This window comes from Battus philenor, unplaced genomic scaffold (genome assembly GCF_028537555.1).
Source record: "Battus philenor isolate CCGP_79_NKW_IND1 unplaced genomic scaffold, ilBatPhil1.0.hap1 SCAF_12, whole genome shotgun sequence".
Taxonomy (NCBI): domain Eukaryota; kingdom Metazoa; phylum Arthropoda; class Insecta; order Lepidoptera; family Papilionidae; genus Battus; species Battus philenor.
Window position 1 is genome coordinate 2673098 of NW_027181674.1, and position 24566 is coordinate 2697663.

Genomic DNA, 24566 nt, shown 5'->3' on the forward strand with positions numbered 1-24566 from the left:
TTCCGTTTTTATCTCCATCCGGATATAATTCCACTCACAAAGGGATCCACTCGAATACTTGTCGTAACCGGTTGCCAAAGGCTCCGTCTATCCTCACTATTCTTATGTTAGTCTATAAGTGTTAAAGGGGTGAATGTATAGCATATTTGCTGTCAATATAATAAATAAAATATAATCTATGGTATACCCTATAATCAATGCCTTCATAACACTGCAGGAAAAAAAATATTACTTACTTAATTGTTTATTGTTTACGATCACTTGAATGTAAATATTTGATTATGCAAGATTGAATTGTTAAATATTTTCGATTTAAAAATAAATATAAAATAAATTAAAAATTGGATAGCACAAGGTCTGTGACCTTAAGTCTTAAGACAGAATAGGTCGGAGTACCTTTATTATACAGGATGATTTATTGTAGGTGTAAAAGCTTGAAATGCGTAAATATATAGCTAATTCGCTGTCAATCAATTTATGGTACATCCTATATAAAAATCAATTGTTTTAGTAATTATAAATGACGTAATGATGATATAGTAAGAGCTGGATGCGGGCAGCGGAAGATCAGTGGCGATCATCTTTAAGGGGTGGGGGGGTGATGATATCTAGCAATGGGCGTCTATCGGCTGATATGGTGATGGTAATGATGTGTCTACAGGCTTTTTACCGTCAGAAGTTCTTGACCTGTTAAATTGTACAATATAAGAATAAAAAAAATAATCTAACATATTTCACAGCGATTACAGTACGGCTTAAAAACTTTTTGCTGTCTAATGAACATTTTACAGATATAATCAAGCATCCTGTATAATAATTCTTGTCATGATGTGCAAATGGTTACTGTTGATGATCCTATGTGAATAATAGTTTGAATAATTTACACAACAAGGGTGTTTAAAAAAGTTAATAGTAGAACTATATTTTGAGTGAAAAAGCTTCGGCCTGTTGTCTTTAGCCGAAATGTCCGTAGACTGTTTTAGAATTGTCTTTGGGTTTCTGAAAAGTAATTATGATACGTTCGCACCGCAAACCGGGGCCAGACGGCTACACATGAGCAATGTCTGTTTTCACGAGACTCCACAACTTGCTGCCCTCAAATCCAGACGAGCGTCCCCCGGTGTCTGCGCCGGGGGGTCGTCGAACCGCGGTGGGAGGTGGTCTGCAACTTCCCCGATCTTAAAATATATAGCCTTTGACACCGAAACATCACTAATAGACGGAACCTTTCAAATTGTATAAAGGTGATTGGTTATAGATGTAAAAGCCTTAAACGTTGTCTGGTGAAAATCATTTCGCGATATAAACCGTCTGTTGTACCTTTATATAGTTTTTTCTTAGTTATTATCTATGTTATTTCATTACGTTGCCTTTTAAATGTATTTTTAAGTGCTTTTGCGTGTACAATAAAGGCTAAATAGATTGCATTTATTTATTTATTCTATTGGAATGACAGGCCAATACTTTCTTGTAAAAAATAATTAATTTTAATATGTGTAATACGAACTTTGAAATAGCTTTTTATCATTATATTATCATCTGGTTATTTATTACAGATTTTTGATAGTATATACCAAACAATAGTTTAAAAATGAGCTGTTCATAACTCCCTTAAAGCTTTAAGATCTTTAAATAACCATCCTGTATAACTATCTATGTATAAATAAAAAACTGTCGAATACGTTTCTAAGCGTAGAACTACGAAATGACATGTCCAATTAGGTAACATTTTTTAATGTTTTCCTTAGGGTACAGAAAAGGTTTTATATAGAGATCAATAGAAAAACAGCTAGGAAATTAAAAAAAATAACTCTTCATTTCTTGTAAAAACCAGTGTAAAACACCTATCTCTGTCAATATGACTTCAAAATCTGAAAAAGTCGTAGCCAAGGTAGGTATTCGTTATTATATATAAAATAGTACCGATAGATAAACATAAAACCTCCATGCATACAGCCATCGATTTTATTAAAATTTACAGTGTTTCATTGATTACGTCACGGAATTTAAGTTTTTAAAATGCGATCGTTTCTATAGGCTCTATATAAGACTAATATACACCAATACCTCACTTTGCGTCGTTCGTGTTGAGTTTTTTTCGAAGTTGCGTTGCTGCTTAATTAGTACTATATTTTACTGTGCGTCGTTAGATTTTCGAGGTTGCGTTGTTATGGGTTCGAGCCTTTAAATTTTTTTTGAAATTTTCTTTTTTTCTACAAGATGGCAACACTTGTTTCTAATTGCACCATGCTGTCAAAATTCGGGGATTCCCTTTCTAACTAAAAAACAACGCAATTTTAATACAGTTTTATTTTCACTTTGTTTTGCTAATTTTAGTGTTTAGTTTCAATTACGTAGTGTGTTGTGCTTCTTTTAAAAGATAATAATAAATTTACATCAATTTTTACGTGTTGTTTCTGGTTACAAAAAGGTAAATATTATTCCAATTTATTTATTGGCATAGTTATATTATTTTCGTTTTTCAAATGTTTACTTTGTTCAATTTTCTTTTTAAAAAGTAGTATTTTCGTGACCCTGGTACCTATCTTCGATCTTTACATGGTTTGCTATAGAAAATCTTAATTCACTTTGCGGTGTGTGGTATTGGTGTATCTCTAAGAGTAACTATGAGTTTCTTGCTGGGTTTTTCATAGAATCAACATTCCTGGCAGTAGTATATGTCGTTATCGGGAATATACTATATTCGCTACTCTTGGTGGGTTGGCGATCAGTGTGGTATTATGGTACGCAAAAGACGGTGCTGCCCATCCTTTGGAAACTTGCTAGTAAGTAAGAAATGGACCAATATTTAGCCACTTCCGCACATGCAGTGGTAGTCGTGCAACAAAGTGCACCGCCCGCCAGCCCGCTGCCAAATGCGTATGCGGCAAACAATGCGAACTACACAACTGCCACCGTCAAATCACTCAACACGTGTTTCACCCCTCCACGGGGCATCTTCAGGAGCCATGCTACGCCTTTTTATTTTTAGTGTCAAACACAGAGACTCTGTGTGCTAAATATTGGTCCTTTTTTTACTTAGGATGGACTTCCGCAAGGTAACGCCTGATTCCATTAAATACTTGCTAGTAAGCAGTGGCAATCCTACATAATTAATGCACATAGTGTGAATTACATAAGATTGTATATTGGGAATTGAATCCGCGACCTACAATCGCAAGTCTCAATCCTCTACCCCTGAGCTATCATTGCTCATGTATTATAATATATGTATAAATAAATATTTAAATTAACCTTATATCAACGTTTTAACTTGGATATGTAATTTAAGAATAAATATTACATAAACATCTCTGTGATGTCAGATAGATGCATGCATGCATACACATCCGAGTACTAATGACATAAAGACATGTTTGCATTGTAATATTTAAAAATGTATAAATAAGCACAGTTTAAAAATTATAATGAATGTATATATAATGCTCGGTCTTCATTTATTCTCATTATTAATTAATTACGATTTAATGGAGTTGTTTTTTATTCGACTACCCGCGTTCAACTATAGTGCGAGTCAATTGACTACTAGCGCCATCTATCGGAGCTGTCTTCAGTTCCAGCTTTCCAACAGATGTATTAATCTTTTATAGAGAAGTACAAAGTGATGGTTTTGATATATCAGAGTGAAGTCTTTTAACACAAGCATCTAAGGTGAGCATAAGGCTCCGGCGAGTGATTTGTATATAAAAAACCTTCATTGACATTGACATTGTTGTTGTTAAATAAGATCTGCACGATCAAGTAACAATAAAGTACGTAAAATATTTAGTTGTGCAAAAGAATTATTCTCAAGTGCGACATGTGATAGTTCTAATTAAATTACAATACCGCTATATCCATATCCCTTGGAAATACGACTGAAAAATATGCAGTAACAAACACCAAATTGTTCCAAGGGTCATTTAAGAAGCTTTAATTAATTTAAATACGAAATGAATAGAGAAAGTAGATACTAAAAAAACAGAAACTAGCAACGTTAACTCAGTGAAAGCATTCTACAAAACTGCCACCAGCGAAAATGTTGATCACAAAGCGCGAATTGTACACGAAATCACTGGCAACACAACAGATTAAAAATGTCAAAACTTCATTTAAAAAAAATAACGCCCAGCATAAAACGGCGGGGTACACGTGACATTGGGGACACGTTCCCACCCCCCGTACAATTTACGGATGTAAACACGTCGAAGTCTAGACAGCGGTGGCTGTAACGTAATAAATCCAGACGGTTCATTCCGAGGGCCTTCATTATACTGGCGCTGGTGAGGCACTACCCTCGGCTCGAACCATATTGAAAAGTCGAGTGTCGGCCCCATGCTCCATCGGACTTATAGCCTTTTATGTAGCAATTGACAAAAAAAAGTTTGACAATCTGTTTCTTGGCGCGGAATTTTAGTTTTCTATTTTTTTCGTGGCTAATTTTAAAATACTGTGCTTTTAGTGAAGATAATAATTTTGACTTCAACGCTCAATACAACATTTATTATCAAATTTATCTTCATAATTTATAAATAGGCTTTAGCCTTTTTTGTAGTAATCGAAGATAAAAAAATTTACAATGATTTTCTTTTGACGCGGAATAAATTTTTAATTTTTTTTGTTCGTGGCCAGAATTTTAAAGTGCTTTATAGTACTTTATTTAGATTTCACGTACAAATCAAGTTTATTATGAACGTTTATAATATAACAGTATTTATTAGAAAAATTATATGCATTGGGATTTAGCGTTGAAAAAAATAGTTGACAATCCTTTTTTTGAAGCGAAATTTGATTTTCAATTTTTTTTTCTGGACTAGAATTTTACAAAGAGGTGTTTATGGTTTCTGTGTTGACTTTATTGTCGATTTTTTTCATAGCGTCTTGTTTTTTTCGTCGTTCGAAATTTAGAATCATATAACAGTTCTTGTTAGAAAATTTAACTATTTCGGAATTGTAGCTAATTATGTAGGAATTGGAAAAAAAAAGGTTTGACAATACATTATTTTACTGAGGAAATTTATTTTTTACAATTTTTTTTAATATGTCTGTCCTTTGTAATCATTTCTTACCGATTGTTTCATTTTGATTTTGTCGGTACCTTGTTATTATCGATTTTTATGATGGCAACAAAATATAACTTTGACAATCCGTGTTTTCGGCAGGAATTTTATTTTCAATTTTTTTCGTAATTAGAATTTTGTAAAAAGGTGTCTATGGTTTCTGTGGTGATTTAGTGATCATTAATACATTATTTTTTTCGATATATTATTGCATTTTTTGTTGCCTTAGTTTACCGTTTGAAGTTTCAAATCCTATTTACATTAATTAATCTTGCTGGTATTAAAAATTTAACTGTAATTTATAAGTATAATGTTGTCATAAGCTCAAAAATTCCTAAAGCGTTTGGACATCGAAGATACAGAGTTGTTGGTTGGTATTGTATTTATTTTATATTTAAATATATTTTATATAATCGACATAAATGCAATCGTTTTCTCCCAACTTCTTGCTTTAATCTCAACAATTGTGGAGTTGGATATGAACAGATGCTTCTGTCAAACTGTAAAATCGCAAATAAACAATGCCTTTCCAATCCCACTATATGCCCGACACCATATTATTGCAAGTAATGCAACAGACTGTAAAATCTACCTAACTTCGACTACAACTTTTTTCGCACGTGTTTGCCGTATGATATTTACTTTTTACTAACAGTTACGTTTCATTATGTCTCAATAAAGGCTACAAATAAATACATGATGCTTTAGGTTTGTTTCAAAGCTAATTCGAACATATTTAGAGCTTTTTTCAAATGAATCAAAACTGTTTTGTGGTAAAATATTAACTCTTTAATTACGTCATAACTTTAGATATGCCGATTTTAATCCATGTTTTTTAAAAGTGACGTCCGATTTTTCTGTAACTGGGCGACCGAAGGAAAATTGCAAACGCTTAGATGATTGTTTCACTCCGACTGATACTACATTAGTTCCATAAACTTATTACATTTTTTTTTCTTTTTAAAATGTGTCAAAATACGAAATTAGATTCACTTATTTTGACTGAAAGAAATACAAGTATAAAGTAGTTCAAAACTTGTTTTAAATGTAGTCTTTTTAACGGCATCAAAACCAGCCAGACGCAAATAGTACAATCAAAAGGATTTTATCAAATGTTTACGAACACCCCGGCCTAATATGTCTCGCAAAAAAATCTTTAATATTTATTGTTTCCATAGTGCCAATGGAAGAATATGGCTAGGCCAAAAAAAATACACCGCACCTACACTTAACAAGGGTCCTAGTGTCTCAAGGTAAGTCAGTTCATCTAAGCTGATCTGACTTGGTTACAGGAGGGCATTACTTGCATCATCATTAAGTTAGTGTTTACTAGTTTAATAGGTTAACCCACACTAAACATGAAAGATGTAAAATCTCATATTAATTTATGGCTTAATACGAGAGTAAGGCGGGTGTGGACAGACGGCCATATTCTTTTGCCTAAACCTCCCGAATCCGTAGCGATGTGTGGCACGGTGCATTGTCGTGATGGAAGAGGAAACCGTTGGCCCATGTTCCGGGTCTCTTTCTCCGTACATCATCTCGAAAATGACCTCTGCTCATCGTCAATTGATTCAATCTTGAATCGCTCACACCACTAAACAGACTTCAAAGTCACTACATTATAACTATACATTGATTTTAATATTTAGTGAGTTCAAACAGCGTTGTTCAAAATCCAAAATGTGTGACAAATACAGCGAATTTAAGCCCACTTTTAGCTGTGGAAGCTGGAAAACAAGTCACGTATTCAAATTTACTAGAGACTGATTTAATGAATCAAACTATCGAATGTATTGTTTCTGAAGATGTTAATACTGTTAGTCCTAAGGCTTTTACAGCTTTAGTACTGAGTTCACGGAGCGGAAGGGTCCGTGAACTAGATTTAAAACTAGAAACTAAAAGCTGGTAGGGCGCCTACCAGTTGCAGGGGACGCTCGTTGTTAAGGCTCTTTGTGGTAGAGCTTTGGCAGGGTGTGTTGCTGGAGTGTGCTTGCGGGTTGGGACGGCAGCGTGGACCACAGGCGAGCCGAAGAGGGATCCGGATCCAACCACGGTTCGCCCACGCTGCAAACTTTCGAATGTTTTCATTGTAATGGAGACAGAGACAGTAGTTCCTGGCATAAATAATTACTTACCATATTTTTATTACATCTCGTATAAAGGAGTATAAAAAAACATCTGCTTCGCCACCTTCTTTAGTTTACGTATATTTTTTTTATTTGAGAACTCAATGTTTGATGTATGTATCTAAATAATTAAAATAATTGATCAATTGGCTGATAAATAATGTAAGATTATTTTCGTCGACGGAAAGCACGGATGAAAGGTCGCAAAATAAACGCTGAGAAAATTATCAATAAAACTCGTTAGGCATTTCCCAATATCGGCGGACGCGGATCCGTTCTGTGCAGACGGGGTCAACGCCCTCCCTCGGGGATGCACTAGCGCCGTGCAAACAGGGAAATGTAACCGCCGGGGCTCCATTTGTTTTGCATGACGGTACCGCTTTGATCGTTCGCAATACAAAATTATTAGGGGTACGGAAATAGATGCGAATAAATGCGAAATGTATGGTATTTTTCTTTTTTCCAAGGTCTTCCTCAAAATGAGCTAATTGATGAATATGCACACTGTCATACGCTAATTATTCTTCGGTCCATTAATATAAATAAAAACCCCAATGTGCAGGACATATTGTTGGCCGTCAAATGCAACTTTTCGTTTTTTGGCTGAAGCAGCATTATATAGTGCAATTAACAGCGTGGACGCTTAACGCTTCTTCTGCATATAAAATTTCGTCGTACAGACCAAAAAACGACATATAAAAAGTCGAATCTTTATTTTTTACAATGTTATCTTTTAATTAATTAAAACTGTTTGATGTTAAGACTTGTACTTTAAAATTTTGTTAAATTTTACTTTCAATAAAATTACTAAACAAAAATTTTTGTTTAATAAATGCCTAATTTACCCAAATTTTATAATTTTAAAGTATAAATGCGAAATTTATGCGAAATTTGCAAATTTTGAAAAATATAAATGCGAAATTGGTGATTTTTTTTTTGCGAAAATTCCGTACCTCTAAAAATTATATACATTGTATTAATATAACACTTTCGTACGAGTGTTCCTGAAGGTGGCAGCAAATTATAAACATAGTATATCACGTTTTGATATCAATGAACTAATTATATAAATCATTGTGAAATCACTAACCGTACCCCGCGCGCTTTGCTACGCAACCAACTAAAATAAATTTGAAGGGAAGACATTACGCAAACATTCATTTTATTTTGAGTCATTTCATTGATTTTGTTCAATTCTAAAACATTGTGACATTGCACCGTTTTGTCTAATTATATATATAAAGAAGTGCCGTGGGATACACAATATTTACTGTTTTTCCATTTGATATAGGTTGCTAATTAGCAAGAACTGTTATGACGATATTTTTTTAATTTTACTTTATTACCTGATCATGACTTGACGTTGATTTATGGGATAGCAGGAAAAACTTGGAGATTAAAGCGACTGGCATAATAGCGATATCAATGTATTTATGTTTTCTCTATTCGATAAAAAAATGTTTCTAATTATATTTAGATAATAGTCAAGGTCGCGGAAGTCTCTGGATGTGATCAGCGCAAGACAGATCGGGGCGATATTTGGGGGAAACCTGTGCCTTGAAGTGGGAAGTGTATCGGTCGATATGATGATGATATACGGAAGATGTTACAGTTTCATCACGGATGATCAATTTGATTTTACTTAAAATATACTAATTAAATTTTTTAGTCAACTTTAGGTGATAATTTGATAATTTATACGCATATATAATAAAGTTCTACTTTCTATATATAATAAAGACCACATTCAACGAAAACCAGATCACCACTTGGTAAAAACTGCCTTAAGCCTCCTAGAATTCCCAAGAGGGAGAGGGCGTCCAAAAGCTACGTGGTGGTCTAATATCAGAAAGGAACTGGAAACCCTTCAACTTGATGCAGGGACAACCCAGGATATAGTGGCCTGGCGCAAATTGATAAGGAGACCCGACCCCAAATAAAGGGAAAAGGGAAGGAAGAAGAAGATATAATAAAGTTCCACAAGATATCTCAGAACTTACTTAAATGTTAAGAGTTTTTAAGCATTTCGAAATATGTGGAACATCGTTTGTTGATTCATTTACATAGTTGATATTATAATGTATCCATGTGTTGAGTTTCTAGTCGGCTATTCTCAACGGTGTGGTAGATTACTACGTATAATGTTAAAGTAATCGAAGATTCAAAAACGCATGTAAATGCCTACTACAATAAAACTGTGAATTGTATTTGAATATAACCAATTATTATTTTGTTTTCAAACAGGAAAAGAACTCATTTTTGAACTACAACGTCTCCTGCATTCTCACTCTCCCGCCGTACCAGAGGCAGGGCTACGGAAGGCTGCTGATCGATTTCAGTAAGTGCTTTTGTTACTTCAACTTACCTTTACATATTTATTTAGTAGTAGCCCAGCGGTACAGGACTGTGACTTGCAGTCGTATGTCGTTGGTTCTATCCCAGGCATGCAATCTCATGTAATTCACACTGTGTATTAATTATATGGGATCGCTATAAACAAGTTTCTAGAGCAGTGATTCCCAAAGTGGTCTATATCGACCCCTAGGGGTTTATGACAACCTGCAAGGGGTCTACGTCAGCGAAAATAAATTTGGGGGTCCATGAAATGAAAATGATTTGAGATTAACCCTTACAAAATTGACGCCAAAAGCTGATAATTTATTATTAAAGCATCAGGTTCATCCTTCTCACTAAAAATATTGACTTATTGCTTATGTTATTTTATTTATAGTTTATTTTATGTTTATTTAATGTTACGTATATTTTACATAACAGATACCAAATTTTATTTTGAGTAGTTTTAATTTAAATTCAATTAATAAATGTATAAATTAACATGTGTTTTTACATGAAGTTTTTAACACTAAACTTCACTACGGTTAGAAATTTACAGGAAATTAATACCAGGTAAGTAGGGGGTCTACCCAACACGAAAAAACATGGCAAGGGGTCTACGACACAAAAAAGTTTGGGGAACTTTGTTCTAGAGGATCGCTATCCAGCTTGTTAAGTGTCGCGATTATGGTATATCTGTCCGTTGATATTTTAGGAAACCTATGACTTTCAGTGGGCGTCTATAGGCTGAGATGACAATTAGATAATTTTAAACATAATTTTTTTTTAATTTAAATAACTTTAAAATTATCATATAGTAAGAGAAATCGTTTTTAAAATTCGAATTACTACATTTTAATTGATTATCATTTATTATCTATCCTTTCAGACTGTACTACCAGTAGTTATTAGACTGTTGTATTCTAATAAAAAAAATAATTGAACATATTTCAATTGCGACTATTTTAAATAGGATGATTTGAAATAGATATAAAAGCATTAAAGCATTTTGCTGACAAATGAACTATCTATTCACAACTTTAAAAGTTCTACACCTAGAAACATCCTGTTTTATACATGTTTGTTAATAATTATGTAAAGTGGGACTCCGGTTTAGACTTATTGATCGTATCTAAAAATAGATCTTTAGTTTCAAGTCAGACGGCTCTCTTTCCACACTATAATGCCGTCTCACTTTTGCATATAAAGCTTAATTTATCAAAATAATTGTCGTTCTATACTATTGTCAACATTCTTGTGCTTAAAGCACTAGAAAATATTAAAGATTGGATACTCGTATAGATATTTATAAAAAGTTGTTGGGTTGGTTTATTGTTTAAAGCCTTTTTGTTTTGAATAAACTCGGACTGTCAGATGGCGAAGGTAACTCATCAGCGAATTGGCAAGTTGTAGTGCCAGTTGCCAGGCATAACGGGTGGAACGAATGATCGCAAAAGCTTTAAGGTTCTGGTTTGGAGATCTAAGACCTGCAAGCCCAGCGTACGATGTCTAACCACAAGACAATTGTTTTTAGTCTTTGTCCGCTTGAGTCTAGTAATGGACGTCTTACTGATAAAATTATGATGATAATAATTAGTCAAATGAGAAACTATACCTATTTGAGCGAGAGAAAAGACAAAAAGAAAAGTCAAATGGAGACTCCAGAATAAGTTTCATTTGTTATTTTATTTGATATAAGTAAATGATTTTTATTATTATGCCTACAGTAGGCTAATATAAAAATAAAGTCCTTTTAGGTGATAACTTTATTTATTTATTTTTATCGTAAACGACGACGTTGTGGTGTAGAAGGAACGTAGTGCATAAATCAAGAGTAATTATATATTTAAACAAGTTAATTAAAGTCCTAAAGATTTATAGCGCGTAAATTTTATTAAATTATTATAGTTAATCATGTTGTCAAAGTTAAAATAGCTTTATTGTATAAAAAAATACAGTCATTTATTAAAATTAAGTATAAGAATTAACAAGAAACTCAGTGCAAAAAATAATTTCCATTATATCTTTTTTCATTTGTGTATTATTAAATAATTAAATGCATATATAGATAAAGATATGTATTACTTATAAAATGATAATAAAATTTCTGTTTTCTATGCTCTAAGACGCCTTTTGTTTGGTTTGAAATGACGTCAGGCAGCTGGAGACAGTTGTTTTTATTTAATTAATGGTTAGTAAGTTTTGGGAACAGCGACAAATTTGAACATTATTTTTTTTTTAAAAGTGACAAATATTTTTATACAATTTAAGAAAACGTTAACAGGTTTAGCCAAGATTTATATTCGTAAGAACAATCATTAATAATGAAATTTGTGTATAAATTGTCGTAGGCGAGTCGGTACAAGATTATTGTCTAGACTAGACATTCCGCGTGCCCTGGAGACCACCCTCGTCTCCCTTAGGGTCGGTGAAACCTCTTACCTTATTCCGTAAACCTTTTTGATAATATTGTATTATGTCTGAGATGCGATACACTTTGTTGTTTTACTTCCATCAGTTCTGTAGAGTAATATATTTAGTATTCACTAATTTAAATTGTTTTTTTTTTATGTACAAAGACCAAATTTGTTTATAATAATAATTATCCTTTATATCTATAAAACCTCAGCGCTGAGGGTCGTGATACCCTTCATGGATGTTTCCAGGGTTTCCGTTACCTTCTACTCTTAGAATTTTAGTGCTATTTAACTCCTCTGGACTCCTATAGATGCTTTGTGCTTAACATTGCGACAAAGTTGTCGAGTTGACAGTTTTACGGACACTTCTAGTCTCTCTCCCATCATCCGTTTGCATCAATGCATGTTTCGGTGATGGATCGTCATCATAATTATATCAATCGAGAGACGCCTAATGCATGTTATGGGCCAAAGATTGCCACGATGACATAATGGAGGGGCCTATACACCGTGTTGGAATTTGTTCTACTAGTCGTCTTTTACTACCTCCCAGGAAGAGAGAGAGTGGTATTTATTCTTCAAGGTGGACCTGAGCACCACACGTGGAATTCACATATAGATATCAATGCAAAATTTATGAGGCCCTGGTTTCTAGTGTCCCATCGCATTACTGAAGTCAGCATTTTCCCAATTAAAAACTAAATTTAAGTATCCAACCGTGTTGGACAGCTTTCGAGAAACTACGAAATATTTACTCGTCTTATATACCTCAGTGTCGACGAACGAAGGTCGATGAAGGTCTGTGACCAAGGTATTCTACCAGTGAAGACTTATCTAAAACATGTCACTTCGGGCCTCATCGGCAAGTTCACTGTCAAGGATCCATTGAGAGGGCTGTCCAAGGCATTTCTTTATTGAATCAACAATGAGGAGATTCGTAGACACACGGAAGTAACCGACGTTGCTTAGCGTATTGGCAAGTTGAAGTAGCATTAGGTCACGTAGCGAGTAGAAAATAGTTGTGTTGCCAAGAGGTTCTGGAGCAGAAATCACTGACCTGTAAGCACAGCATATGATGACCTTAAAGATGTCGGAAGACGCTAGGTGCAGGCTACCTCCAATTGGACCGGTTCCACTGGTCATGGGTCTCTTTCATATGTTAGGTGATGTCCATACGATGATTCTTTACTTATTATATAACACAATTGCTGTTGCATATATACCAAAACTGTTCATATATCAATACGGCCTTAATATGAATTTATATCTGTGTACTAGCCGAGTCCCTAACTTCGTCTGCGTGGAATTATTTTTTAACATTGTAACCTAAGTTACTTCTTATTACATTAGCTACCTGCCAATATAAGACCCGTCAGAATATGTACAGCCGTTTCAGAGATTATACAAAACAAACATATAGACAGACAGATAAAAATAAAAAAAATATATTTGGTATATGTACCGTATATATATTCATGAGATATTTTAATGTTATAAACAGACACTGCAAATTAATTTATTTGTATAGACATGTTGTCATATATAAAGTTTATAAAAAAAATTGTTTAGTGTTTCACAGGAATTATTGAAAATTAGAGTCGGATTGGGTCATGTTTCTTTTTTGAAACCTATTTAAAATAATAAACAGTACGCGTAAAAAAACAGTATGTTAAAAAAATATGAATTTATTTACAAAGCACGTATGTAAATGTTATTATCTTTAGGTTAAATATAATACACACCCTTTTGACAGATTATTTTAAATAATTCACGGTATATTTGCGTATAGTAAGCTCTATGATAAAATTGTATTTCATGTTTTTCAATATAAATATGTTTGTTGTGAAAAAATTGTTGTAAGTAACTAAAACTTTTTTTTTAAATGTTTTATGCTTATATCAGGTGATGTTAGCATGTATGAAACGGTTGATTGTTCTAAAAATAATTCAGTTGTACTCGTAATATTATGAAACTTAACACATGTGATCGGTTCTGAAATCCCGTGGATTTGTGTTGGAGTGCGTGAACTTTGGCCCGCGCGAAAATGGCGGTCATGACGTTTTTTTTTTTTTTTTACAAACGACGCGCCGTCGCTCACCTGAGCGGTCAACATCGTGACGCGGAAAGGAGGTGGGGGGTTTGTTTTGCACCCTTATGGAGGCGTCCCGACGCCCCGGACGTCGACCCCACAACGATCGATGCACTGCAGTATAGATCGGTCTGCCGTCTAGACTCACCCCCTCTCCGGAGGGAGCGGGGGACCTTTAGGGGGGGTCGACTTACGGACGAATTGTAGATGCGAGGAATTTTGATGGCCAAGTTAATTATTTGTTTCGGCGTGGTACTAGGTGTTCGTACCCCTCGCCCGGTAATTGGATATCTCAACTAATACGTGTAAGTCTTAACTTCTACAACCATCATGTTGCGTGTTCGTACAAATGTTAATTAACGAGAAACGCTCGTCTGACCTTAACATTTTTTATGTTATCCTGTGGAAAAATAACAAGGTTGTTAAATATTTTATAATTGCGATATGACCTCTAAAAATTACTTTCTTTTCAAAAATTACTTTTTAAATTTACTTAAATATAATTACTTATGTATTATTACTAGGTGGGCCAACACCTTGCGGAGTAGGTTTACGATCAATATGAGTTATAATAAAAATTTCAATTTTGAATAAAAGAATTTTATCTTTATTAACGACATGATTAAAGTCGCGAGAAGGCATTGGATGCAGGCAACGCAAGACCATCGGGGCCATCTTTGGTGGAGCCTATCCCTGGCTTTGGACGTCTATTGGCAAAGATGACGATAATGAAGATATATTATTATAATACAACGCCATAATATACACTAATACCGCACTTTGCGTCGTGGTTACGTTCCAAAAAAACACGACGCAAATCGTAACAACGAAAAGTGAATTAAAATTTTCTATAGCAAACCATGTAATGACAAGAACCCAAAACAACGCAACCTCGTAAATGTAACGACGCACAGTGAAAATTAGTACTAATTAAAAAGCGACGAGACTTCGAAAAAACGCAAAACGAAACGACGCAAGGTATTGGTGTATTATAGTAGTAATTAAAACGTGTTTATAAAATAATGTCTCTTATAAATTTGGAGATATATTGTTAACAAAAGATTTTTAAAATATAAGTAGTGGAATTTGAACATTTATTGACAATCGACTTTATTGACTAAGGGCATGCCCATAATCGAGGTTCCTGCCAAAAGAGTGAAGTAATTTGGATCTCAGATAGACCATTTGGTGGACCGATGATATAGTTAAGAAAGACATTGGATGCGAGCAACGCAAGACTGATCATCGTTGCGATCTTGGAGGAAGGTCTACTTGCAGTGGATGTCTATCGTCTAATATGATGTGATGAAGAACTCTGATCAAAAGCCAAGGAGAAGAGAAAAGAAGCGATAGACTGACTTGATGTTCTTGTAAATTGATTTAATGAAAGAATCAAGAGGCATACACAACTGTCGTCTCAGGTTAATATCACTGGAAAGCAGAAGGAAAAGAGATACCAAGTGTGAGGGAGACATAGAGGAAGAAAGAGTTTTAGATAGAAAGAAGATATCATCAACGTTAATTATTATATCGTATCTTATAAAGTTTAAGAAGTGCTAGGTAATTAAAAAAAAGGTTTTAATGACAGTCTTGTGTAGTGTGTGTTCCTTCGTACTAAATATAATCTTGTTTATTTATAACAACATGCATTTATATTACTCAATCCATCTTATCTTTACTACAGGTTCATCTTCACACGAGACAAATCATTGAATGACATGTTAATATAACCTAAGGTTAAAATTCTAAATTAAAATCCAAAATATGTAAAATTTTTCTAAATAAAAAGATTTGTCTCGAAATATACGGCAATCATGGTAATTGTATTGGTAGATATATAGTATGTTTGAAAACGGGTATAGAGTAGTTAGGGGATGATCAGAAGGGGCTTTAATAGGGAAGCCCCACTTGTGAATTTCACACGGGGATTAGTAAGATAGCATGAGGGTATTTTATACGTATCTCTAATCGGTGACGGTGCTCTGCCGTCTGGTTTTATACTTATAGGTATGTGCTACATACTGAATGGGAAAAGCAAGACAGGTCATCGTGGCGATCTTTGATGATAATGGTGATTTACGTATTATGTGACAATTTTTTAAATGGCCCCGTTTGGGACCTCTTGTTCGACCCCTATCATAAGTGGACAGGGCCTTTATTTATATTTTTTTTTTCAATACTCATTTTTCATTCTCAATGTCTTTCATTCCTTCCATTCAATGCTTAATTTCCTTCGCTTTTCCTCTAGGGTTCTATAATTGTACATTTATTTTTATATAGTTATTATTTAGCTTTTATACATTTGTTAAACTATGTGACATATTGAAAATTTGTTTGGTAAGTCCAATGTTGAAAGATCAATCATTGAACGCAATTCACCTAGGCAGCGTATGATGAACTAAGGAACATCTCGTTCAACATTGTTTACGATCAATGTGTTATCAGTGATGATTTGGGTTTGAGAAAGGTGGTCTCTCATGTCGATCCTCATTGCCAATGTTATCGAGTCATGAAATGGGCTATGGTCTAAGTTTGTCTTCGAGATCGAATCCAGGAATGATATCCGTAGACGATGAAAAACTATATACTTAACCAGCACAGGTACGGTTCTGACCCAAACGTTCACAGGGGATGCGCTAAGAGTACATATGACCATATCATAGATCTTGGTGCATGTAATTGTTTGCTGTGCCTTATCCAGTGCTATACGAACAGATATAGAGATCGAGTTAGAAAAGAAGGTAGAGAGTGGTAGCATCGCTTCCCTAATAGAGAACGCAGGATGTCGCCACAGATTCTTACAATACTGCGAGCGGGTCATAAAGAAAGTCATAACTGAACATAATCTGAGGTTGGATAATAGTGCTCAATAGCTGTGATATAGTAATAAGAAAACAAACTTAAATAATAAAAAAGAAAACAATAGAGATGTGTTATTGTGAGAAATGTAGCGATGGTAAAAATATCAACAGAATGTAAATAAAAGATATAGAGTGAAAGATATTGTGAAGCAAGGAAGAGAAAATGCGAGATTATGCGAAGGATGGAAAAAGAAAAATGAAGAATAAAATACTGAAAAGAATCTTTCGTAAGCAAAGTTCCTGTCGTAGATTAAGAAAGGAGAACGAGAAGGTCTCAAAAAGGGGAGGGGGCAAAAACCCAGCGGACTAGTAACTAGATGTGGTAGTGGAGATGTTTCCTAGCGTGCAGAATAGAATGCTACTGGGTCGTCAAAGTTCTAAAGACCACAGACCAGCAATAGCAATACAAGACGTCATCCCAAAAGGACAGTTGATCTTGTTAATGTCTTCAAAAATACTGGAAAGCTTTGCGATCTGCCGTAAGATATCTTGGATATTCATAAAACCCGACTCGTTTTTATGGGAGACGCGTGGGTACGAATAGTTCTATCGGCATAAACAGCCTTCGCGCTGTTTAACACTTTACTGAATGAAGTTGAGTCGATAGTTAATTCTATGCATCTTACATACGTTCCAAACTCACCAGACGCCACAGAAGCTTTGACATTTCATTTTACCTTCGATTCATCATCAGTAGCTTTCAAATCAGGACCTAGTATGTAGATGCGATTTGAGGCACGCTCACAGGCTAGCAGATCATTTTTGGAAAAATGGTTCACTCAGTATCTGCCAATGTTAATTCCACGAGTAAAACAAGAGTAACGTTAATGTGAGAGAAGGTGACGTAGTTGTGATCGTGGACAAGGAAAAGCTATGGTATGGGCTAATGCCCAGCGATGGGTGGTACATGGCTGAAATTATGATGATGAATGGTCTCTTCATCTATGATCTGTTTCCTTTGATCGATACCAATGACAACAATACTTTTGATGTTCTGTTAATGCATCCGAATATTTAGTTCACCATTTTTAATAACTTTAAATGTATTTTGTCTGTATGCAATATTTGTTTTAAAATTTTGATATTAATAATACACGTTTGGTTTAATCAGGTCTGTCTTTCCAGTTACAGACAACCGTTATAATAAGCTCGGACGCTTGTCAAAACGTACGACCAAAGGACCCCGTCGTCTGTTACGTATCTTTACCTCTGACAGATATGACCGTCGGCCCTGATCTGGCAGATTATCTCGAATCTTATCGATTTTGTTTCATTTATTTTATCTCTTTTAGTCGAGTAATTACATTGATTCAATAATTTAATTGGACCCTCTGGTAATGAACCTTGGTTCTTCAGTACACTTGTGTTTTTTTATAAACTTTGCGACAATTTTTTTTAATTTTACGAAATCAGGCATTACTTTGTCGAAGTCCATAGGAAAAGACCAATATATAGCCACTTCCGCACATGCAGTCTTAGTCGTGCAATAAAGTGTACCGCCCGCCAGCCCGCTGATAAATGCGCATGGCATACAATACGTGCAATATTCATGCATGTATGTATATATTCGCTTTCTTTAGTTAAATTCACACGACTGACTACATTTATAATAAGTTTTTACTTCTAATCAACAATATATTCACCTTCGTTGTCAACAACCTTTTGACTTCTAGTGTATATATTTTCAATGCCGGAGCGGTAAAAAACAATCGGTTCTTCTGTCGATTCAAAATATGTCGACAGAAACGATTTACCTCTAGCTAACGTCACCGAGGACATTTCCGATATCATTTAGTTTTAACGGTATTCATAACACACTATATACATATATGTAAATATATTACGAGGATCGGAAAGTAATGTCGCTTTCTGAAGATAAATTCACACTACTACATTTATAACAAGTTTTTATTTGTAATCAACAATATATTAACCTTCGTTGTCAACAACCTTTTGCCTTGTAGTGTATAAATTTTCAATGCCGGAGCGGTAAAAAACAATCGGTTCTTCTGTAAAATATGTCGACAGAAACGATATTATTTTCCGGTCCCTCTAATATTTATGTATATATATAGACGCCTGCAATACCACCGATTTTACACTGCGGTGACGCCAGTATCTGTGTATATAAAATGTATGTATATATATAATTATATCGTGTCTATAGATTCACTTATTATTCAATATCTGCACAATTTCCCTCGAAGCTACTGTATATACGAAGTAGACAGACAACCAGACGTCGAAATGCCCGGGGCAGTCGCTCATCAAGTTTGCATATTGTTCACTTTACTCTGGACCAAGATAGGTTTCTGTTTGGCAAATAGGTTTATTCTATATAAATATATAATTTCTTACATATTACAAGATATGCTTCTATAATTAATAAATTGTCATATGAAATGATGTATATTTCAGCAAATGAGCTTTTAGTTAAAAAGCTATATAAAATGGAGACTCTGAAAAAGGTTGCATTTATTTAATCAATAACTTATGACAGTACAAAGATTACATGGACAGATCTTCTCAGCTGATGGACGCTCACTACAAGGCATCGGCTTTCCCCAAAGACTCCACTATAACCAGTCTTGCGTTGCCTGCATGCGGCAACTATCCACGACGTTGACAGTTCACTTATTAGGAGACTTTCCCATGCTGCGTGGTCGCCACTTTAGAATAGCAATTCTTTAAACTATGTCGGCGATCTTGGTTCTTTATATCTCCATTCTGATTAGATCTCGCAGCCAAACTTCGAGCATAGCCCTCTCAGTTGTTCTCTAGGTGATCTCTACCTTCTGATAAGGCCCACTGTAAGTGACCACGTCTCGGATCCATATATATATATCCAGGGACAGATAGGAATCTATAATTCATTTTATAATACAGTCATCATAGATTCGTAAACGCTATTTATTGCTACAGCTACGTTATGTATTTCTAAAATCATTCATTTTTAGATAGGATAAAATATAGATTAATTTATAGTAAACTAGCTGATCCCGCAAACGTTGTTTTGCCAAAAAAAATAAAGTTTTTAATTAACAAATAAAAAATAAGGGTTGATCGTAGAGGGGTGAAAATTTAGGGTTGTATGTATTTTGGTATGCTGTATCATAATAAAATAAAAACCAAAAAAATTGTTTAAAAAATAAAAATAAAAATTTAGAGGTGGACCACCCTTATCACCTAGGAGCATGGAAAATAGATAGTAGCCGATTCTCATACCTACTGAATACGCATGTAAAATTTGGTAAAAATCGGTTAAGCCGTTTCAGAGGAGTTCAAGTTCAAACACCGTGACACGAGAATTTTATATATTAGATAATAAGCCGAAAATAACTAAATAATGTTAGTCATGTTATTACATGTATAAAAATAATTAAACTTAATATTTTTATTGAACAGGTTATCTACTAACAAAGGTTGAAGGCAAAGTTGGATCCCCCGAGACACCCCTGTCAGATCTCGGTCTGATATCCTATCGGTCGTACTGGAAGGAGGCATTATTGAAGAGATTGTGCACAGCCACCGGACCGACACTCTGTATCCGGGATCTCAGTAAGGACTTAGCGATTGCTTCGTCGGATATCGTCTCCACGCTGCAAGAGAGAGGTCTAATGAAGTATTGGAAGGGGAAACATATAGTTTTGAAGAAACAGGTCAGTTATATATCTTATAAATCCTTATTAACTATGATAAATTGTAATGTATATGATAAGTAAATTAAATTGAAAGATTTACGCCTTGCAAAGTACGTATATTTTGGCGAAATCATACGTAAAGCAATATTAAGTTGATTGGGTGGCCAAAAACTTGATGTCATATATGTGGATAAATAAGCATGTACTCTGTCTTAAAGTCAATATGACAGTAATGACAGATGACAATGACGTGTTATTGCGGGTAGATAGACGAGTTGACGACGACGATAAGATGTTACGATGCCTTTGCACTAATTTTGTTTGTTAAGTTAAAACGAGAATCAGGTAAAATGTCTTTTTCAATATTTTATGTAATTTTATATATGACAAGTTGTGTCCCCTGCTCGTTTAGCGTTTTGTGAGGGTAATAATTTTTAACATGCCAAAGAAATATTCTGATCAAGTGTTATTATAAATAAAAGCTTATATCCCTGCGGGTAGAAATTTAAAAAATACGTTCTTCTCTGACTTCTACTAGGCGATTAGAATATTTCTATTAAATTTAGATTCTGTAAGCCTTGTAGTTTCAGAGATATCGTGATGAGTCACTACATATGTGGAAATCCGACAATATATTTACTTTATTTGGATGTTTGTGTGCGTGCGTGTACGTGTGTATGTGCGAAGGCGTGTAAGTGTTTTTAACTATTTTTTAGTTTTTATTCACTTGTGCCTTCATAAACGTACCTTATACGTCACTCTTGTTATCTTGATGTCAACCGTCAAGTTGATGTAATGTCACAAAAGAGTGAATAGATTGTTACGCTGCTAAGAATAAAATAAAGACTTGCACACGGGATCGCCGCTTTTATTGTTTGACATTCCCACATTTAATGTTAATAAATACTCTTTGTCTCATATTTGATGGGAGTATTGAATTTCATATTCACCGTTAATATAAAAGAAAATACATTTAATGTGCTTATGTTTTTGGCTTGTGGTATTTAAAAATAATAATGATAATTTTAACTACTTCTAACCTAAAACATCACACTTTTATATTATTTCAATCGCAACTGTCAGAACTTATAATGATAATAAAGATGGACGCATAGCCACGCCCCTTAACCAATCAAATTATTTTATTAAGTTGCTTATTAGAAAGTCAATTTCACAATAGCCAGATACATTCGCAATTGTTACTGTGTTCTTGTAAGTACTGTGTGCGTTTTTCTGACCACGGAACCGCGGTATCGATTGGTCTGTAACTAAAGGGAGTCTAATGTTACGCAAGGAAGTAGCAGAAAGCCGCTTGAAGCTTGGGCTATATGAATATAGGCGACATATTCAAGTCCGTATGGTAACGTATGGTTCATAATGAAATAAACTGTAATAAAACAGACTGTACCGTAAACGTATCATAATTTTCTTTATATGGAGCATGTAATAAGGATTCCCCGTTTGTATGGACCATGTTATGAAGATCCCCAGGTCTGCATGGACCATGTTGTAATGATTCCACGTTTGTATAGACCATGTTATAATGATACCCCCGGTCTGCATGGACCATGTTGTAATGATTCCCTCCTTGTATGGACCATGTTGTAATGATTCCACGTTTGTATAAACCATGTTATAATGATACCCCCGGTCTGCATGGACCATGTTGTAATGATTCCCTCCTTGTATGGACCATGTTGTAATGATTCCCTGTTTGTATGAACCATGTTGTAATGATTCCCCAGATATGTATGGACCATGTTGTAATGAGATTACACGTTTGTATAGACCATGTTATAATGATACCCCAGGCCTGTGTGGACCATATTGTAATGTTTCCCCGAATGATGCCCCGGGTTCGTATGGACCATGTTATAACGATCTCCCGAGTTGGTTCGTTCGTTATGTTGTATTGTGTGGTTATACAGGAGGTGCTAGAGGAGGTGACGCGACGGGCTGAACGCGCCCGGTGTGTTGACGCCGCGTGCCTGCGCTGGTGGGCCGGTGCTACGCCCCGCTGACGTCGCGCCCCGGCGCGGGGGGTGCGCGCTAGGGGCCAGGGCATCGTGGCAGTCCAAGGGTTAGTGAACGGGCAGGGTGTGCGGCGGCCCTCCCGGCTGCCGCGCCGACCGCGTCGCCCGCCCAGCAGCACCGCCCGCGCCCTGCTCTAGCACACCCCGCCCTCCGCGCCCCCCTCGCCCCGCGCGGCTGCCGCTCGCGCCCCCCCTTCCTGGTGCTACCCAGTGGCGCGGCGCGGCCAGCTGTGCGCGACCGTACACGTGCCCGAACCGGCGCAGACGATACACGACTACGACACAGCTTAGAAATGTCACGAGTTCTGGAGTACTGTCACTTTGTCTGGAAAACTGCATCACCAGGTCTGGTAGACAGTGTTGACAGAAATCGAAAACCGCAATACCAGGTATGAAAGACGGTAATTTCAGGTGTGGAATACTGCAATATTAGGACTGGAAGACGGCATTACTATATCAAAAAGTTTGGAAACCTGCATCCGCGGGTCTGGAAGTCTTCATTATCATTACCAGGACAGGAATACTACATCACTAAGTCTAGAAGCCTGTGTCGTCGGGTTTGGAAGACTGGTTTGCTACTGGCGCCTACAAGGGCGTGAAAAATTTGGTGCTGGAAACTTCTAACTCGTGCAAACCAGGAAAATCTCGTGTTCTCACTGTCCATCATCAACGGTTCACTTCAGTGTATATACCCATCACATCGCAGAGGGTGCGTTTGCGCAGTCACTTTCGGCTTAACTGCGCATTGCACAGTGTGCTACAAACTGTTGAAGAATTCCAATTGGTACAATTTCCACAAGGAAGATCCGGTTGGTAAATACATTTCATTAAATAATATTCAGTGATATTTGTGTTGAAATAAATATCGTACGTTGGAAGTAATCGTGATTGATATAATGCATTTATTAGTCTGTGTCATAAGAAAGAGATGGGCCCTGACTTCTGGTTTGTGCATTCTTACAACTATAACACAAAAAGTATAGTCTACGGTCTTTAAAGAAAATTTTATTGAAACTAAAAATTGTTCCAAAAGTAATCCATCGGTTTTTTCTGGGTGTTTCAATATTTTAAAATAAATAAAACAGTATCATAACAATTTTGTACATAATATTAAAAGTGGCACCTTTTTAAGTCTAATACCGTACCGTACTTAAATGGACTATGGTGTTAACTAATTGTAAATAATCACATGTAAATATAGATAAAAAATCAGAAAATTTATGACGCGTTGAGAAATTCATCTATTTTATAGGTTAGATTACGTTCTAGATAGTTGCATAATTTTTAGATGATAATGATAGTAAGGTGGATAGAATTATTAAATAAGATAATACATTAAATTTATATAAGACAATCAAATGACAGTTTTCATATGCACAGATAATAAAGGTTTTGTTATTACATATGTAAGTTTTTTGACGAAAAAAAAATCCGTATTGTATATAATAAAATTTATATTAGTAATTTTGAAATAATTACAGATATTTGATGTCACTGTATAAATCTGTTAGTTTATTAATATTTTTTATTAATAGCAACGCTGACATTATTGTCGTTGACAAAATATTAAATTTTAAATGTGAATAATTAAAAAAGTATGACTTTCGATAAATCATAATTTTAATCTGGTGTACTTGATTTTTTTTTACAAAAATCGTGCTTATCGTTCAATTGGCACAAAATGGAAACATATGTACATGTTGAAAATTTTATGATCTGTATTCCAAAAAATTTATTTTTTTAAATTTTATAGCAATTTTTGTATTGATTTTTGTATACAATGTGATTGGTTTTAGGTGTAGAAGATTTAAAAGGGTGAATATATAGCTCATTTATTAGCAAAACACTTAAAAGCTTTTACACCTTTTTACAATTAACGTGATCACTTTGAAATATGTTACATTCAATCATTTTTCGTATTGGAATGTTATACGTCAATAACTTCTGGCAATATAAAGTATGCATCTTAATTTTGAAAACGTCAAAATTAAATTTGAAAACT

General features: G+C 35.0%; 1 protein-coding gene across 1 annotated transcript in view; it reads left to right on the forward strand.

Annotated features, from left to right (window-relative positions):
• The window catches only part of chm (chameau), a 40677-nt gene extending 17154 nt beyond the window's left edge, over positions 1–23523 (forward strand). Inside the window, exons 9-11 of the mRNA XM_068776338.1 lie at positions 9434–9527; positions 20296–20549; positions 22460–23523. Coding sequence (XP_068632439.1) covers positions 9434–9527; positions 20296–20549; positions 22460–22552 — 441 coding nt within the window. The 3' untranslated portion in view covers positions 22553–23523. The remainder of the gene's footprint in view (positions 1–9433; positions 9528–20295; positions 20550–22459) is intronic.
• Positions 23524–24566: the final 1043 nt, after the last annotated feature.